This window comes from Callithrix jacchus, chromosome 5 (assembly GCF_049354715.1).
Source record: "Callithrix jacchus isolate 240 chromosome 5, calJac240_pri, whole genome shotgun sequence".
Classification (NCBI taxonomy): Eukaryota; Metazoa; Chordata; class Mammalia; order Primates; family Cebidae; genus Callithrix; species Callithrix jacchus.
The window spans coordinates 25,807,687-25,822,641 of record NC_133506.1 but is presented as its reverse complement, the minus strand read 5'-3'; the positions used below and the strand labels follow the sequence as shown (position 1 = coordinate 25,822,641).

At 44.0% G+C, this 14,955-nt stretch overlaps 1 protein-coding gene across 12 annotated transcripts in view; it reads right to left on the bottom strand.

Moving 5' to 3' along the window:
- SCP2D1 (SCP2 sterol binding domain containing 1) overlaps window positions 1–14,955 on the bottom strand; it is a 241,637-nt gene that overhangs the window by 193,265 nt on the left and 33,417 nt on the right. For 5 of the 12 annotated variants that reach the window (XM_078371469.1, XM_078371467.1, XM_078371468.1 and 2 more), the window contains one exon: window positions 1,716–13,423. In XM_078371469.1, the coding sequence (XP_078227595.1) occupies window positions 13,217–13,423 (207 nt within the window). In that variant the 3' untranslated portion in view covers window positions 1,716–13,216. The remainder of the gene's footprint in view (window positions 1–1,715; window positions 13,424–14,955) is intronic. The other 7 variants (XM_078371476.1, XM_078371477.1, XM_078371475.1 and 4 more) reach the window with 2 other exon arrangements.

Sequence of the window (14,955 nt, the reverse complement as noted above, 5' to 3'; positions counted from 1 at the left end):
ACAGGACATGCTGTGAGGTGCAAACCATGGTCAGCTGGCAGCCAGGGCTTGGCCATAGGTGAGACTCATGCAGTCTCATTGGGTCCCATAGTTAGAAAGGCCCCCCACTTGACCCAATGGTCTGGCATCATCTTGATTGACATCCTTAATATTTTTTAACCAGATACCCCCATTTTCATTTTTCCCTGGGCCCTGCAAATTATGTTGCTGTTCCTGCTGACATCCTCCAGCTGTTAACTCCTCAGGATCCACCTTGATCATCCAGCCAAGTTCAAGTTCTTTTCAGGAGAGTGCCCCACCAATGACTGAGCAAAGCAGCAATATAAAGAAGGGCTACCTCTCCATCCAACACAGGACTCCTCTCTTGCACAGTCTCCATGGGTACAGATTTTGTGAGGTCTGTATCAGGGACTGACAGCTCCCCCTGCCCAATCCCAATTCCTCCTTTTCCTTTCTCAGTAAACCTTTTGCACTTCTAATTCTTACCCTACATTTGCTTCTGATAAAACACAACCTGCTACTGCAGCAGAAGTGAGAGGCAGAGCAAGAGAATATGATGGGAGCCAACAAGAACACTGCATAGGTCACCTCCACTGCCGCCCAGCCTTGGAAAACTCCCATTCCTACCACCCAGCAGGTGAAAGCGGCAATTTGTCATGGTATTACAGGCCTGGAATGTGTCCAACCAGGAGCAACCCTTCATCTTAATGTTCACCAACCTTCACCTAATTTTTGCCACAAGCTCAGAAAAGACAACTGCGCTTTTCCCTCAGTTTTTCACATGACACTTGCTATCATGTGGGATTTGACCCTCTAAACGTCATGTTGAAACTTGATGCCCAGTGCCAGAGGTGAGGGCCTAATGAGAGGTGTTTGGGTCATGGGGATGAATTCGTTATGAATGGCTTGTTGCCCTCGTTGGGGTAATAAATGAAGTCTCACTCTGTTAGTTCCCAAGAGAGCTGGTTGTTGAAAAGAGCTTGACACCTCCCTGCTCTCTTGGCTCCTCTTACCAGATAATCTCTGCATAAGTTGGCTCCCTTTTGCCTTCTTATGAGTGGAAGCAGCCTGAGGTCCTCACCAGAAGCAGATGCTGGCACCATACTTCTGGTACAGCCTGCAGAACTGTGAGCCAAATAAACCTCTTCTCTTTGTGTTGCCTCTCTGCAGCAACACAAATGGACTAAGACAGCACTTCAGTTCTATTCCAGCAAGAGATGTGTGTGCATCTTACCCTAGCTCTCTGAGCTGGGACCTCACCTAGTTCTTGCCAACCCCTTTCCTGAGCTACAGTGGGCGGATCAATAAAAACAATTAAGGACACAGGCCAGCAGACCTTGACATTTGGAAAAGTCACGATCCAACAACTCCATGCCACACAGCACCCCATATTCCTCATAATGGGGTCCATTATCTATTGTTTCCCTGATAACCTTTTTATTTTAGGTAAGAATTTTTGCTTTCTGTCCACCTACATGACTTACCTAAACTGATGACTTTCTTTCTTGAATCACTTTTCACAGAAAAAATCAATTTTCTCTCTCTCCACATAAGTTACAGTATGCGTGACAAGGCAAAATTATGTTATTACATCACATGACTGGTAAATCCATGGATGTAAAAACACTACCCTAGTTTTAGATCATTTTTTCATCACTATGAAGAAATATCTAAGGCTGGGTAATTTATAAAGAAAAGAGGTTTAATTGGCTCACAGTTCTGCAGGCTGTACAAGGATGGCACTGGCAGATGCTCAGCTGCTGGTGAGGCCTCAGGGAGCCTTTAAGCATGGCAGAAGGTGAAGCAGGAGCAGGCATTTCACCTGGTGAGAATGGGAGCAAGAGTTAGGGGGAAGGTCTTAGACTTTTAACAAACAGATCTTGTGTGAACTAACTGACCAAGAACTCACTTCTCAACAAGGGGATGATGCTAAGCCATTCATGACGTATCTCGTGCCATGATCCAGTCATATCCCATCTGACCCCTCCTCCAACATTGGAGAGGAAAATACCCAAACTATATCAACTCCATACTGATTTAAATATGCAAAGGTCCTACGTATCCCCTCCACAACTACCTTAGCCCTAACCATATGTTTATTGAGTGTATGTAGGCACATGCTATATGCATCTCTACTTGCAAATATGTATCAATGCCTCCAAATTCTTAGCACATGTAGCAGATTCTGTTGTTTTCCCACTGGAGCACCTCAGCTAACATCTTGGATTCAGCTGCCGCTGTGATAGAGAATTCCTGTGTACCCCAGTGGTATCCCCACTAAAGCACCTGCTCCTTTCAGCTTCTCTGCCTGAGAGCTTATGCTAACACCAGGGGACCTTGCATATGGCAGCCCAGTGCGCTGAGGAATCCATGTTCCCAAGCAACCTCGACCCACGAGGGAGGAGAGTTGGCAGATTATTACTCTAACTTCCTCATTCCTCAACAGCTCACTGGGACAATTCTGTGGCATGTTCTATACCAGCAGTTCTCAAACTTTAGTGTGTATCAGAATCACCCAGAAGGCTTGCATGATATTGACTGCTGAAGCTCATTGCAGAGCTCCTGGAGTGGAGACTCAAGATTCTGCATTTCTAACAAGCTCCCAGATGATGCCCATGTTGCTGATCTTCGAATCACCCTTTGAGAAGCAATTCTAGTGATCAGCCACCCTGATCATTAGTGCACACTTCCCCGGCTTCTTCTCTTTCCAATCTCACTTTTCCACTCCTTCATTTAGACTGCCTTGGAATCACCTCCCAAATAAACTCCCACCACTCAAATATTTGTCTTAGAGACCGCTTTTGGTGGAATACAAGTAGGAGGCCATGGTTTGTTTTTTTTTTTAATAGGATCTCTTAGTTACATTACATGTATATATTCCTTCAATTAAAAAAATACAACTACTAGTGTGGATGTCTTCGAGGAGATCCTCACACCCAAAATATCTGAAGACGATTGATTTAGGTAAAGCCCTCATTTTACAAATGGGTCTACAAATGTTCGGGGCATTTAAATCTCTTCCTCATGTCATATATTGAATAATAACTTTGGATCAACCTGCATGATCAAAAGGACCCATGTATGGGGTTGGGGGCCACTTTTTCTGGTATTTCATTCATTTGTGCATCAAATTGAGCCTTAATGTTTAAATCTTGGAAACTTACTTCTTATCGAAACCACATTTCTTATTTTTTTCTGTCCAGGTGGGGTTTGGAATTTCTGTGTTCCATTCTGAAATATCAGGCCTTCCAGGTTTTCTCCACTAAGGAAGGCATCTGCCCTGTCCCTCCTCCCTGGCCATCCCCTGAGCCTGCTAGTATTGGTGGTATAGAATGAGTCAGCTTGCTGTCTTCCACCATTCTGCTAACTGTAGACTAAACAGAGGCCACTGTGAAATTCTCTCCAATATAGCTTATACAAAACCTCCTACATATTTACAGACAGTGGAGCAAGCGGTGAAATGCAAGAAGACACTGTAGTGCTCTAAAGCTAGGGGGAAAAAACAAACAGTCAGGACCTCTGAAAACCCCACTGTTTGTGTCCTGCAAGAAGCAGCAAGTCTCCCTCAGCCCTTGTCCTCCTTAGCTCTGTGGGCCTCCATCTGGTTCCCTTCTGTGACACTATGTTCCATTTTTCCACTGCCTCCCCATGATCTGTAGCTGGTGTGATATTTTGGAGTTTGCTTTTGGAAACATTCTTTCAAGCATGTCACCACATGATGCCATCTGCCGTGTACCATGGCCTCCACCTCCATCAATATGTCTTCTGGCATTTGAAAGTGCTTGGCATTTTAGAAGCTGGTGAGGAGCACTGCTTGGGGGATTTGCTGTCAAAATCAAAGATATCACCACTGTCCTGACAGAGGTGTTCTCTGTGGAGCCATTGGCCTTGGTGAAATGCAGAATTCATTTTCCAAAAGGCTGATCAGGTGACCCTGTGGTAGGTGGAATAATGAACTCCTAATATGTCTATGTTTTAATCTCTGGAACCTGTGAATGTTACCTTCCATGGCAAAAGGATTTGCAGATGTGATTAAATTAAGGGCCGTGAGATGGTGATATGGTTTGGATGCTGTCCCCTCTAAATCTCCTGTTGAATTAGAATCCCCAGTGTTGGAAGTGGGGCTTGGTAGGAGGTGTTTGGGTCATGGGGGTGGATCCCTCATGGTTCAGTGCTGTTTTCATGATAATGAGTTCTCATGAGATCTGGTTGTTTAAAAGAGTGCAGCACCTCCACCACTCTCTCTTGCTCTCACTCTCCCTATGTGATGTGCCTGCCCCACTCTGCCTTCTACCATGATTGAAAGCTCCCTGAGGCCTCCCTAGCAGCTGAGCAGATGCCAGCACCATCCTTCCTGTACAGCCTGCAGAACTATGAGCCAATTAAACCACTTTTCTTTATAAATTACCCAATCTTAGGTACTTCTTTATAACAATGCAAGAATGACTTAACACAGATGGGAAGGTTATCTTGGATTATCTGGGTGGATTCAGATGTAATCATAGGGCCTATAAAGGAGGTCTACAAGGTGTTCCTTTTAGTCACTAAGGCTGTGATGATTTGGCACAGAAAGGTGTCTTCAATGATCTCCTGATGAAGTGTTTTGCTTTCAAAGCAGGAACCTATTCCTAGGGCATGATTCTGTTTTTATCTATACCCCAATCATGGTAATAAGTCATTGCCACCCCTTCTTCCCCTCATAAAGTATTGGGGACACAGTGACACATCCATGCAATTGATAGCAAACTTTCTGCACAACAAGTCAAATAGGCATGTTGCTCCCCAATCCTGCAGGCCAGCAACAGACTATGATATTGTTTGAATTTCCTGGAATAGCCAATCCAATATCTGCACTTGTGGCTGCCATGCTCTGACACTGAAAAGGGGAGAGATGAGAGGCAGGAAGATCTTTGTGACTATCACATCTCTTAGAAAACCATTCAGACCATCCTTTTCCTAGAAAATGAAGTTATTCTTGTCCCAGGAAATTAATTACTGTCCTCAGAACTAGCAGAGATCCATGGATACACAAATTGTTCATCAAAACTTCCATCAATCTCCTATGTAACTGATGCCCAACCGGCATCCCTTCCAAAGGCAACATGTTTTCATCCCCCTTTTCTCTCAGGAATAATGCACATCCTAATGGAAATATGTTTATTTCTCTTCATTTCTCTCCTATTACTGTTTCCTCTCTGGAAAGAGACATACTATTTGTCCAAGGATCTGGTTAGTCAACTTTTGCTCGCCCAGAGCTGGTGTCTAGTAATATGAGCTGCCTAGAAGCAGCCTTCACCGTACAGAGAGATGTCACTCCTCAGTCCTTAGAGATGGGAGAGTCAGTCTTCTGCAGGGTGGAAAAACAAAATATTCCAGTTGGCCTGGGGAACACCCCAATATATGCCTGTAGTCCATGTGTAATTATGAATGATGTCCTTTTCACTCTCAAAAGTGTCCTGGATGGATGATAAATGTATGATCATCCTTCCTGGAGCTTTTCCCCAGGTCTTGGTCCGGGGTAATGGTCTAAAAAGGCAAAATGTTATCACTTAATATCTGGATATCCACCCGGCCCCCCAGTCCAGGGGATGCTCTGCCTCTGTGCCTCACAGAGTTTAATTTGATTCAAGATGCCAGTGGTGCATGGGGCAACCTTTTTCTGATGTCTACTCAGGAAGTTTGGAACTGTGGCTGCATCAAAGCATCTAAATACCATTTCTAAAAATAAGTTAGGTCTCTACCCTAGAGTGAACCCCAAAATAAATTTCGGATGTCTGAATGAGTTAAATATAAGAGCTAAAATGACAATAAAATTAATAGAGATCCATATAATCTGGGGTGGAGATGCTTTCTCTATGCACTAAAAGGAGGAAAATTTGAAGAAAAAAGAAAAGACCAATGTCATTAGAGTAAATTTAAGTTTTCTGAAGGGCAAAAACACACCTATCCATTCAAACCTAAAAGTACAATTCAATCTAGAAAAAAAAAAGTGTACCACATAGGACAGACAACTGCTTGATAAACTTAATAATTACATGTAATTCAACTAACCAGAGTTTCCTATGATATTGGACCAGGAAATGTGGCAATGCCAATTAGGTGCAGCCTGAAGTATAAAAATAATAGTGTATACATATTGAACTTTCAAAAATCAATTTTTAAAGCTTCAAAAGAAAAAAAGACAATTTTGGCAATTTACAAAAGAAAAAATAAAAATATAAAATTAAGCATATTTATGCCCTCTAATCTCTGGTAATGTAGCAACACAAATCAATATGGCATATTTTCACCTACCGTTTCCGTGACAGCTCCTGGTGCTGATGAAGAGATGGGCCAATAAGCACTCTCACACACGCCTAGATGTCAAGTCAACCTTTCTGGAGAACACTTTGAGTATATGTCAAAAGCCTTACATGTTTAGGAACCCCTTGATTGCTCATTTGAGTCACATGAGCATAACCAGTCATCCCAAAGTCAGTTAGACAAATCTCCAGGTTTCCAGGCCTCCCCTCAAAATTACTATCAGTAATTGCCTCTTGGGAATCTAATTCTATCTTTGAAAAGTCATTCAGTCATTCAGTTCCCCAAATACAGAAACTCACTGAAAAGATAACCCCTCTCAGCCTGGCCTCCAATTCCACAGCTTTCTTGTTGTAGACTCCCCGCTCCCTCTCTTGGGGTTAAGGTTAAAAACAAGTTTGCAGGTCACCAGTTTAATAGATGATAAGGGCTGAGAAACACTAACCTACGTTATTCCCCTGCCCTTTAATTCACACTAAGCATGCACCATAGATCCAGGACACAGAATCCAAGCGCAGTCAAGTCCACAGGAAAGGAGGTGAGGCCAGTGAAGGGGTCAGCTTGCATTTGCACTGTCTTTTTATTGAGAAACACATGAGTCTGGGCAGCCCAGTGTGCAGGACACAGATATGCTCACCCCACCCTGTGGCGGGACATGGTGTAAGGAAGCCAGTGGCAAGGGTTGGCAAACAAAATCAGCTTCCAGGCTGGAGGAGAGGAATGGAGTGGGAGGGTACGTGAGACGGGGCTCTGGGTGCCGCTGGGGAGTTCTCATTTCCCTCCATTCATCGCCCACCATTGTTCCTGATTACAGTTTTTGCTCCCGTCCATCTCACATCCTTACATTAATCCTTACAATTCGGGGCAATTTTATCATATTGTGTTTGCTAATTTCCCATTTAGAGCAGCATTCAGGCAGGTTCCCGCTGCTTCCTGGATGGCTCAGAAGCCAGCTGAACAGTCAAGACACGGGAATTCTTTACTTATGGAGTCTGCCGTTGTGAAACAGGATTGGCTTTGAAACACAGACATACCAGAAGCAGGGGAGCAGCTGCTTCCATAGAAAAACGGGAGTCGGGACAGAGGAAGCGGTGCTAAGTGGAGTGGTACGTGGCAAACCACAAATTCCAGCTCTCAGCTAGAGATTGGCACCAAAGGCAGAAGTAACTGCTTGCTTCTTTCCTCCTTCCCTTATCAGGCTCAATAACAAAGGAGTTTTTCTTTGTTCCTTCCCTTGAGAAATGAGGTTAGCAATAGCGAAGCGTGAACAGCTTAGCATGACCAAAATGCCCACCCACCCAATGCCCTTGGAAGATATCTCTGAGTTGCCAGGAAACAGAGGTTATAACCTGGGCCACCCAACAGACAGAATAACAGTTGTGTACAGCTCTGTAACAAATTTATTTAAAACAATTTCTTTAGCTCGCAATTCTAAGAGTCAGAACTTTAGGCTGGGCTCAGCTGGCGATTCTACTTGTCTCAGCTGGCTGCCCCCATATGTCTGCAGCTGCAAATTGGCTTTGCTGGTCTTGTCTGGGCTTTCTCACATGTATGGGCCTCAACTGGGACGAGTTGGCTCTGGAGCATTAGATTCCTGGTCCCCCAGCAGGTTACCCTGGATTTTTCATAGTAGAGGCAGGGGTTCAAAAAAAAAAAAAAAAAAGAAGCAGAAACATGCAAACCCTCTTGAGGCACAGTCCCAGAACTGGCCTACCTTCTCTTCTACTACATTCTACTGGTAAAGCAAGTGAAAAAGCCAGATTCAAGGGGGCATACAAACAGACTCCCTTCTGGATGGCAGGAGCTGCAAAGTCACATTGCAAAAGAGATGCATACAGCAAGGAATGAACAAGTGTGGCCATTTTTGCAACCTCCTGCGACCAGCCACAAAGATTCTTTGCCCAGTCATCTACTGTCCCACAGCTATGAAGATAGATTCAAGAGATCTTTTATAAAGCAGTTTTGGTCAAAGAATACCCAAGGTCTATCCCCTCCAAAATTCAAGAAATTCCTTCATCATGACACGTCACTCTCTACACCAACAACTTAACAAGCAGCAACATCGCAAAACCCAAGTCTTGGCAGAGGTGGGTTCTAGGGGCTCAGCAAAAACAGAAACTGACCTTGGGTAGTTTTAGAAAGAAATGTATTAAAATGGACAGGATTGTCAAGCACAGTGGCTCACACCTGTAAGTCTCAGAACTTTGGGAGGCTGAAGTAGGAGGATCACTTGAACCTAGGTGTTCAAACTAGCCTGGGCAGCATAGTGAGACCTCATCGCTACAAAAATAAACAAAATTAGCCAGGTCTGGTGGCAGGCACCTGAAGTCCCAGCTACTTGGGAGGCCTAGGTGGGAGGATCACTTGGGTCTAGGAGATCAAAGCTGCATTAAGCAGAGATCACACCTCTGCACTCTGGCCTGGGCAACAAGGTGAGACCCTGTCTCAATAATAATAATAATAATAATAATAAAATGGAAAGGATCAAAAAATCAAAAAGAGGGGATGTGGATGCACCCAAACACTAGGAATGGTTAATCACAAGACCTCAAAATTTGGAAAAGATCCTTCCTTCCTTCCATTCTTTCTTTCCTTCTTTATTTCCTTCCCTCCTTCTTTCCTTCTTTCCTTTTTTCTCTTTCTTTCTCTCTTTCTGTCTCTTTCTTTTCTTCTTCTTTTGAGATGAGATTCTGCTCTGTCGCCCAAGCTGGAGTGCAGCAGTATGATCATAGATCACTGGAGCCTTGAACTCCTGGGTTCAAGTGATTCTCCTGCCTTATAAAGGGTTACAGCCTAGGAGGTGGCCATCCTGACAGGCTGGGAAGCCTCCCACAAAGATATTTAGCAGGCAGTTTGAAGGAGGAAGGGTAAGACTGGAATTTCTACTGAATGGGTTGGCCAAGTATAAATATTCAACAGGTTATAGGATGATCATGAGTATTCATGAGGGGGGAATCTTAACACATGCATACTGAATAAACACGTATGTTACATATGACCCGTGTTCACCTTGAGGTGGAGACTTAACATTAAATGTACTACAATTAGGCCCTATATAGGTCAAAAGGTGAAGCAGGGATAGCAAGGCAATTGAATGTGCAGCTTCCGTAAAACCAGCCAGGGCCAGTCCACGGTCAATGGTCTTTAATCAGGAGAAAGTTACAGAAGTCAGCCTCTTGTCCAATCAAAGCTATAGTTATGACTTGTGGAACAGTTGTGGAACAGCATCTGGTGGTGGGTGAGCTGTAACTGTTTCCATATTGCTTATCTCAAGACCAGTACTTGTTTAGCTGATAGAGAGAAAGAAAACCCTTGCGGCAGTTAGAACACAGTTGACTCTTTTAGTGTAGTTCTTTACTTGGATGACTTAACCTTTGCCTGGCACAGCCTTAGGTCGTCTTTTGGTATCTTATTGCCACAGAGAGCCTGTACTGTCAGTGGTAGGATCTCCATTTTAACATTAATGCTGGTAGTTGTTCGGTCTAAACTGCAAAAGGAAGGGGGTAATAAGACGTGTATGACCCCATTCTGTCATGGCCAGGAACTCAGTTTTTAAGTGTCTCTGGGGTCCCCTTTGCCAAGAGGGAGTCCATTCAGTCAGTTGCAGGGATTAGGATTTTATTTTAATTCTCAGAAATCATTAACATACCTAGGTCTGAGCTGGAACCCTGTGAGTGCAAGAGCCTTGAGGGGTCAACTGGGGGTGGTGGACAGGGACCAGACAGGAGCTACAGTCATGGAAAAACACAGCCAATTCCATAAACTTGGCCCCAGGCTAACAGAAAGGAGTGAAAACCTTTTTTCTCCTGTCCTCTGATGCTACCCAATGGCCAAACCCCAAAGGAAACCTGAAGCTAAGAAGCCCTGTGACATGTTCTATAAAGCTCAGACTCTCAGGACACCAATCAGAACAAGGGAGGGTGAGGAATGGATAGGGAGAGAGCAAGTAGTAGACAGCACAGTGCCGCAGCTGCTGACCAGCACTGGACAGTGGTAGCAGTCATGGTGGACACTGCTATTGGGACCATCATGAAACAGGACCATCCCCATCACTGCTGCCACCACCCTTCCCAGAAGTCACAATCTAGATTACCACCTGTGTAGAATTTTAACATTCACTCCATTTCTTAAGCACTTACCGTCTGGGTGCTGAGGTAAAGACTCATATGTATCATCTCCATAAATCTCCATAGTAACACAAGGAGGTAGATGTAGATCACCACCATCACCATCATCAACATCATCCCGTTTTATAGAAGAAGCTCACAAGAACCCTTCAAGTGCATTATTTTGTGCTCTATAGCCATAGTACATGGGAGCATCCCACAGAGGCCCACTGAGAACTTGATCAATCTCTCTCAGCTGTAGCTTTTCCCCGCTTCCAGGTCTTCCTGCCCTCCAGGCTGCTGCTGTCTCATCACTTCTCTCTTCTCAGCCTTTCTGCCTCTCACTTCCCTGTCCCACTCTCTCCTTTGTCCACATCGTGGACCACTCAGTAGCTTCCCAGACAGTGTTCATCCTAAGGATGAGATCTAAGGTCTCATTTCCAAGGGAACAGTTCCTACCAGGAGCACTCCAAATGTTCCTCAACACCACAGTCACAGGTACAAGAAAAGTTTCCTTTCGGGATGTGTCCGCCCTGAACATTTGACCAATTCAGACATAGGGCCACGGAGAAGCTATAATACTTATTTCAAACCATTAACAGAATCAGGAATCACATTTAAGTTATCTTTAATTATCTGAGCTGATAGATGTACAGTTCGGCATGTACAATCCAAATACATAGGCAAAAGGAGAGAGACTGTGCTGGGCGTGATATTCAAATGCTGTGTTGCAGCCATTCTGACAAGCACATTTTTTTCAGTTTCATCAGTCTGAAATCAAGGCCATTATCAATGGCTTCTTCGTAATTGCTGTTGGATGGGCAGCAACAGAGCTACAGCTGTCTTTGCCATGATTCCAGTCATGGTTCGTCACGTCATCTCTTCAGTGCTGCATGGCAGGTTCTATGGCCATTGGGTTTAATTTCCATTTAAAATACAAACCGAGGCATATAAAAGGGCCATTTAGGCTTGTCCTTTGACTTCATCAGGGTCTTTCCAGACTAATCTGATTTAGACGGTAAGGCCTGTGGTGTGTGGTGTGTGGTTCATGAATGTTCTTAATCATGGGGCATATACTGGAAACTTCCCTGGACTGTGGCAACGATTGTTTCCAAAGACAAGGCCAAAATTTGACTTTGTATGTTTTCACAAATTTGTTAAAGGGAAGTCAGAGAGAGGAATCTAAGAAAGGCTACTCTACAGTCGTGTAACACCAGGAGGCTCCCAGTCTACGCATTGCTGTTAAAGTTCGTATTCTTTGCAAGTCTACTTGGCTCTGGGGTTACAGAGTGAATAAAACCAAGTGCTGACCTAGCGTCTTTTCTAGAGATGACTAGAGCACCTCTGATCTGACCTTCCTCCCTCACAGGATCAAACTTCAGAGCATCATTCCACAAGCAGGCCTATGACATGGCTTTCGACATTTTGCTCAAAAAGAATATTGGCAAACACTTTGGCAACAACTACTCAAGTGGACCACAGACAGATTCTAAGGCAGAGCAATTTCAATTCTAGGTACATGCCCAACAGAAACATGTACTGACATTTACCAGAAGACATGTACTAGAATGTTTGACTTTTATTAATAGAAATAAATGATGTCTGTCAGTAGCACCGTTAATATATAAATTGTATTTTATTCCTATTTTATTCACATACTATAAAGCAATAAGAATAAACGGTCTATGACTACATGCCACAACATGGAGACTCCCACAGACATAACGTGGACTGTAAATACAGTATACCTACTACATGACACCATTTGTATAAAGTATATTCTAGTTATCTCTTGCTGTGCAACAAATGAGCTGAACAATTGGTGACTTTAAACAACAGCAACATTTTTTATAAGTCTGCAGCTGGGCAAGGCTTGGTAGAGGACAGCTCATCTCTGCTGCATTCTGAGGTATGTGGGAAGATGGGAATTCAGGGGGATGGAATCATCTGAAAGCTTCTCCTCCCAAGGAGGAGCCAATGCTGGCTATCAGCTGAAACCTCAACTGGATCTGTGGTTGGAACACATCAACTTGGCCTCGCATATGGCTGGATTCCAAGGGTGATCATCCCAAAAGGATCAGGGAGTCGTTCCTTTTATAACTAAGGCCCAGAAGTCACATGCTGTTACTTCTGCCATAGTCCCAGGTCCACCCATACTTGAAGGAAGGAAGCAGAGTTGGAAGAATGTCAGCAGCACATTCTCAAGAAAGGAAGGATGGTATATACTAGTGCAGCTGTCTTTGGAAAATACACCTGCCATAATGGACACAGCAGGCAAAACTAATCAGTGGTTTTAGAAGGCCAGGTAATGGTTGCCCTTAGGAAGAGGGTAGAGACTAGAAGAGAGCATGAGAGGGGTTTGGGGGTATTCATAATGTTCTGTTTTTGACCCAGTGCTAGTTCACTTTGTGAAAATTCATCAGGCTGCACATTAGGACTTGTGGCACTCTGCTTGTGTATGCTATAACCCAATAAAAGATTTTTTAAAGAATGGCAGCAGCGATGCTTTGACAATTCAGCAGGCCCAACAGAAAATTTTCTCAGCAATAGCCACGAGTCATTTCCTCTGGGATATGATTTGAGTTGGATGCTGGCTCTCTCCTTGGTAACTCATCACTTGCTAATATAGAACAAATGGGTTTCTTTTTGTAGAGGTAGAGAAAGATTAAAGCCAACCATGATGGTTAATTTCATGTGTCAAATTGGCTGAGTCACAGTGCCTAGACACGTGCTCACACATTATTTTGATGTTTCTGTGAGGGTAGTTTTGAATGAGATGAGCATTTAAATTGTGAACTTTAACTAAAGCATCATCCTGCATAATGTGAGCCTTGTCCAATCAGTTGAAGGCTTGAATAGAACAAAATACTGACCTCTTTTGAGCAAGAAGGAATCAGCCATGAGAAGACCTTCCGATCTGTTCTACAGCATTGGCTCTTCTGGCTCCATGGCAGACCACCTTCAGGCTCAAACTGCAGCAATGACTCTTCCCTGGGTCTCCAGTTTGCCAGTCCACCCTGCAGAATTTGGACTTGTCAACCTCCATAATCACGTGAGCTAATTCTTTTAAAACATAAATAAAAATATATATGTAAAATATACACACACACACACACACACACACACACACACAAATCCTATTGGTTTTGTTTCTCTGGGAAACTTTGACTAATGGACCTGTATTCTTGGTGTCTGTCTTGTATCCTCTCTTATTTAAGCTGGCTATCTGCTGGATGGTCTATGTCTCTCAGAGAGCCAGTAAAACTTGACCCAGTGCCAATTTCCATGGCCTTATGAGGCTCCGAAGCTGTCTCTACAGCCTCTCTCCATCTGGAACTCTCTTCCAAACACTTCCCTCTCCTTCAATACGACCTTACAATTCACACATAATCCCTCTCTGGTTCCCATTTTTAAAACATGATTTATCACAAGCATTTCGTGAATTTATTGACTTTATTAATGATTTGAGAGGGTAAAGAAAGAGCTCTGTATTGGTCAGGCATTGCCACAATGTGCTGCATAACAAATCATCTCAAAGCACAGTGTTACACAACAATAAGAATATTCTCCGATCACACATCTGTGCGTTGGCTGGGTTTGGCTAATAGTCCGGACTTGGATGGACTTGGCACAACCTGTATGTTGGGTCTACATCTGTTCTGCCATGTGTTTCTTCTTACCCTTAGTCCTGCAAATACCCACGGCATGTTCTTGCTATGGTAAAAGTCAGGAGTGCAACAGAACAAAATCCCACCCAAGAGCCTTTCAAGCCGCTACCTGTGATATCTGCTAACATCCCACTGACCAAAACAAGTCACACAGCCAAAGCTAAAGTCAAAAGGCAGAGTAAAACACCTCACCCCCTGCCCCCATGTTTGGGACCATGGCAGGGGTGTGGGAGAACGAAGATTAATGATCTGAGCTCCCACATGGGGCCTCCTGCCAGTCCCCAGCCTCCCTCTCCTTTCTTTCTTCCACTTTGCCTCTCTCCAGAAAGAACATCGAGAAAAGCTTTCCCTGGCCTCTGCAGAACAGCATCTCTTCCACTGGGCCTGGAGCATTGTTTTGTTCTACAAAGCTCAGGGCATCTTCTCAGTGAAAGTGAGTCTCTCCTCAGGAAGCTGGCTGAGAAAAGTAATCTATTCAAAACCTCATATAGAACAGACAGAGTCCCCTCACAGAGTGTGTGGCTGTGATCGGGATGAACCAAAAGAAAAGTAACGCATCCCCTTTCAAGCCCCCAAACCCTTCCTCAGCAAGCTCTGAAGTGGAAAAAAGATTAATATTGCATCTCCAGGCTCCTGAGCCACTAAAAATAAAGAATAAAGTTCCTCTGCAGAGTTGCTTGGGCCTTTTTCTGAATGCACCTCTGGCCAAAAAACAAATAAAACAAACTCTTTCTAGGGATCTCAGGGGCAGCACTTTAATGGAGGAGCAATGAGAACAAAGCCTCCCATCTGCCAGCGCTAAAGATGATCCTCGGGCAAACTGGGGAAAACAGAGCAGAAAATTAAGCCTTTGCTTTGTCTCCTCTCCCAGGCTCAGTTCT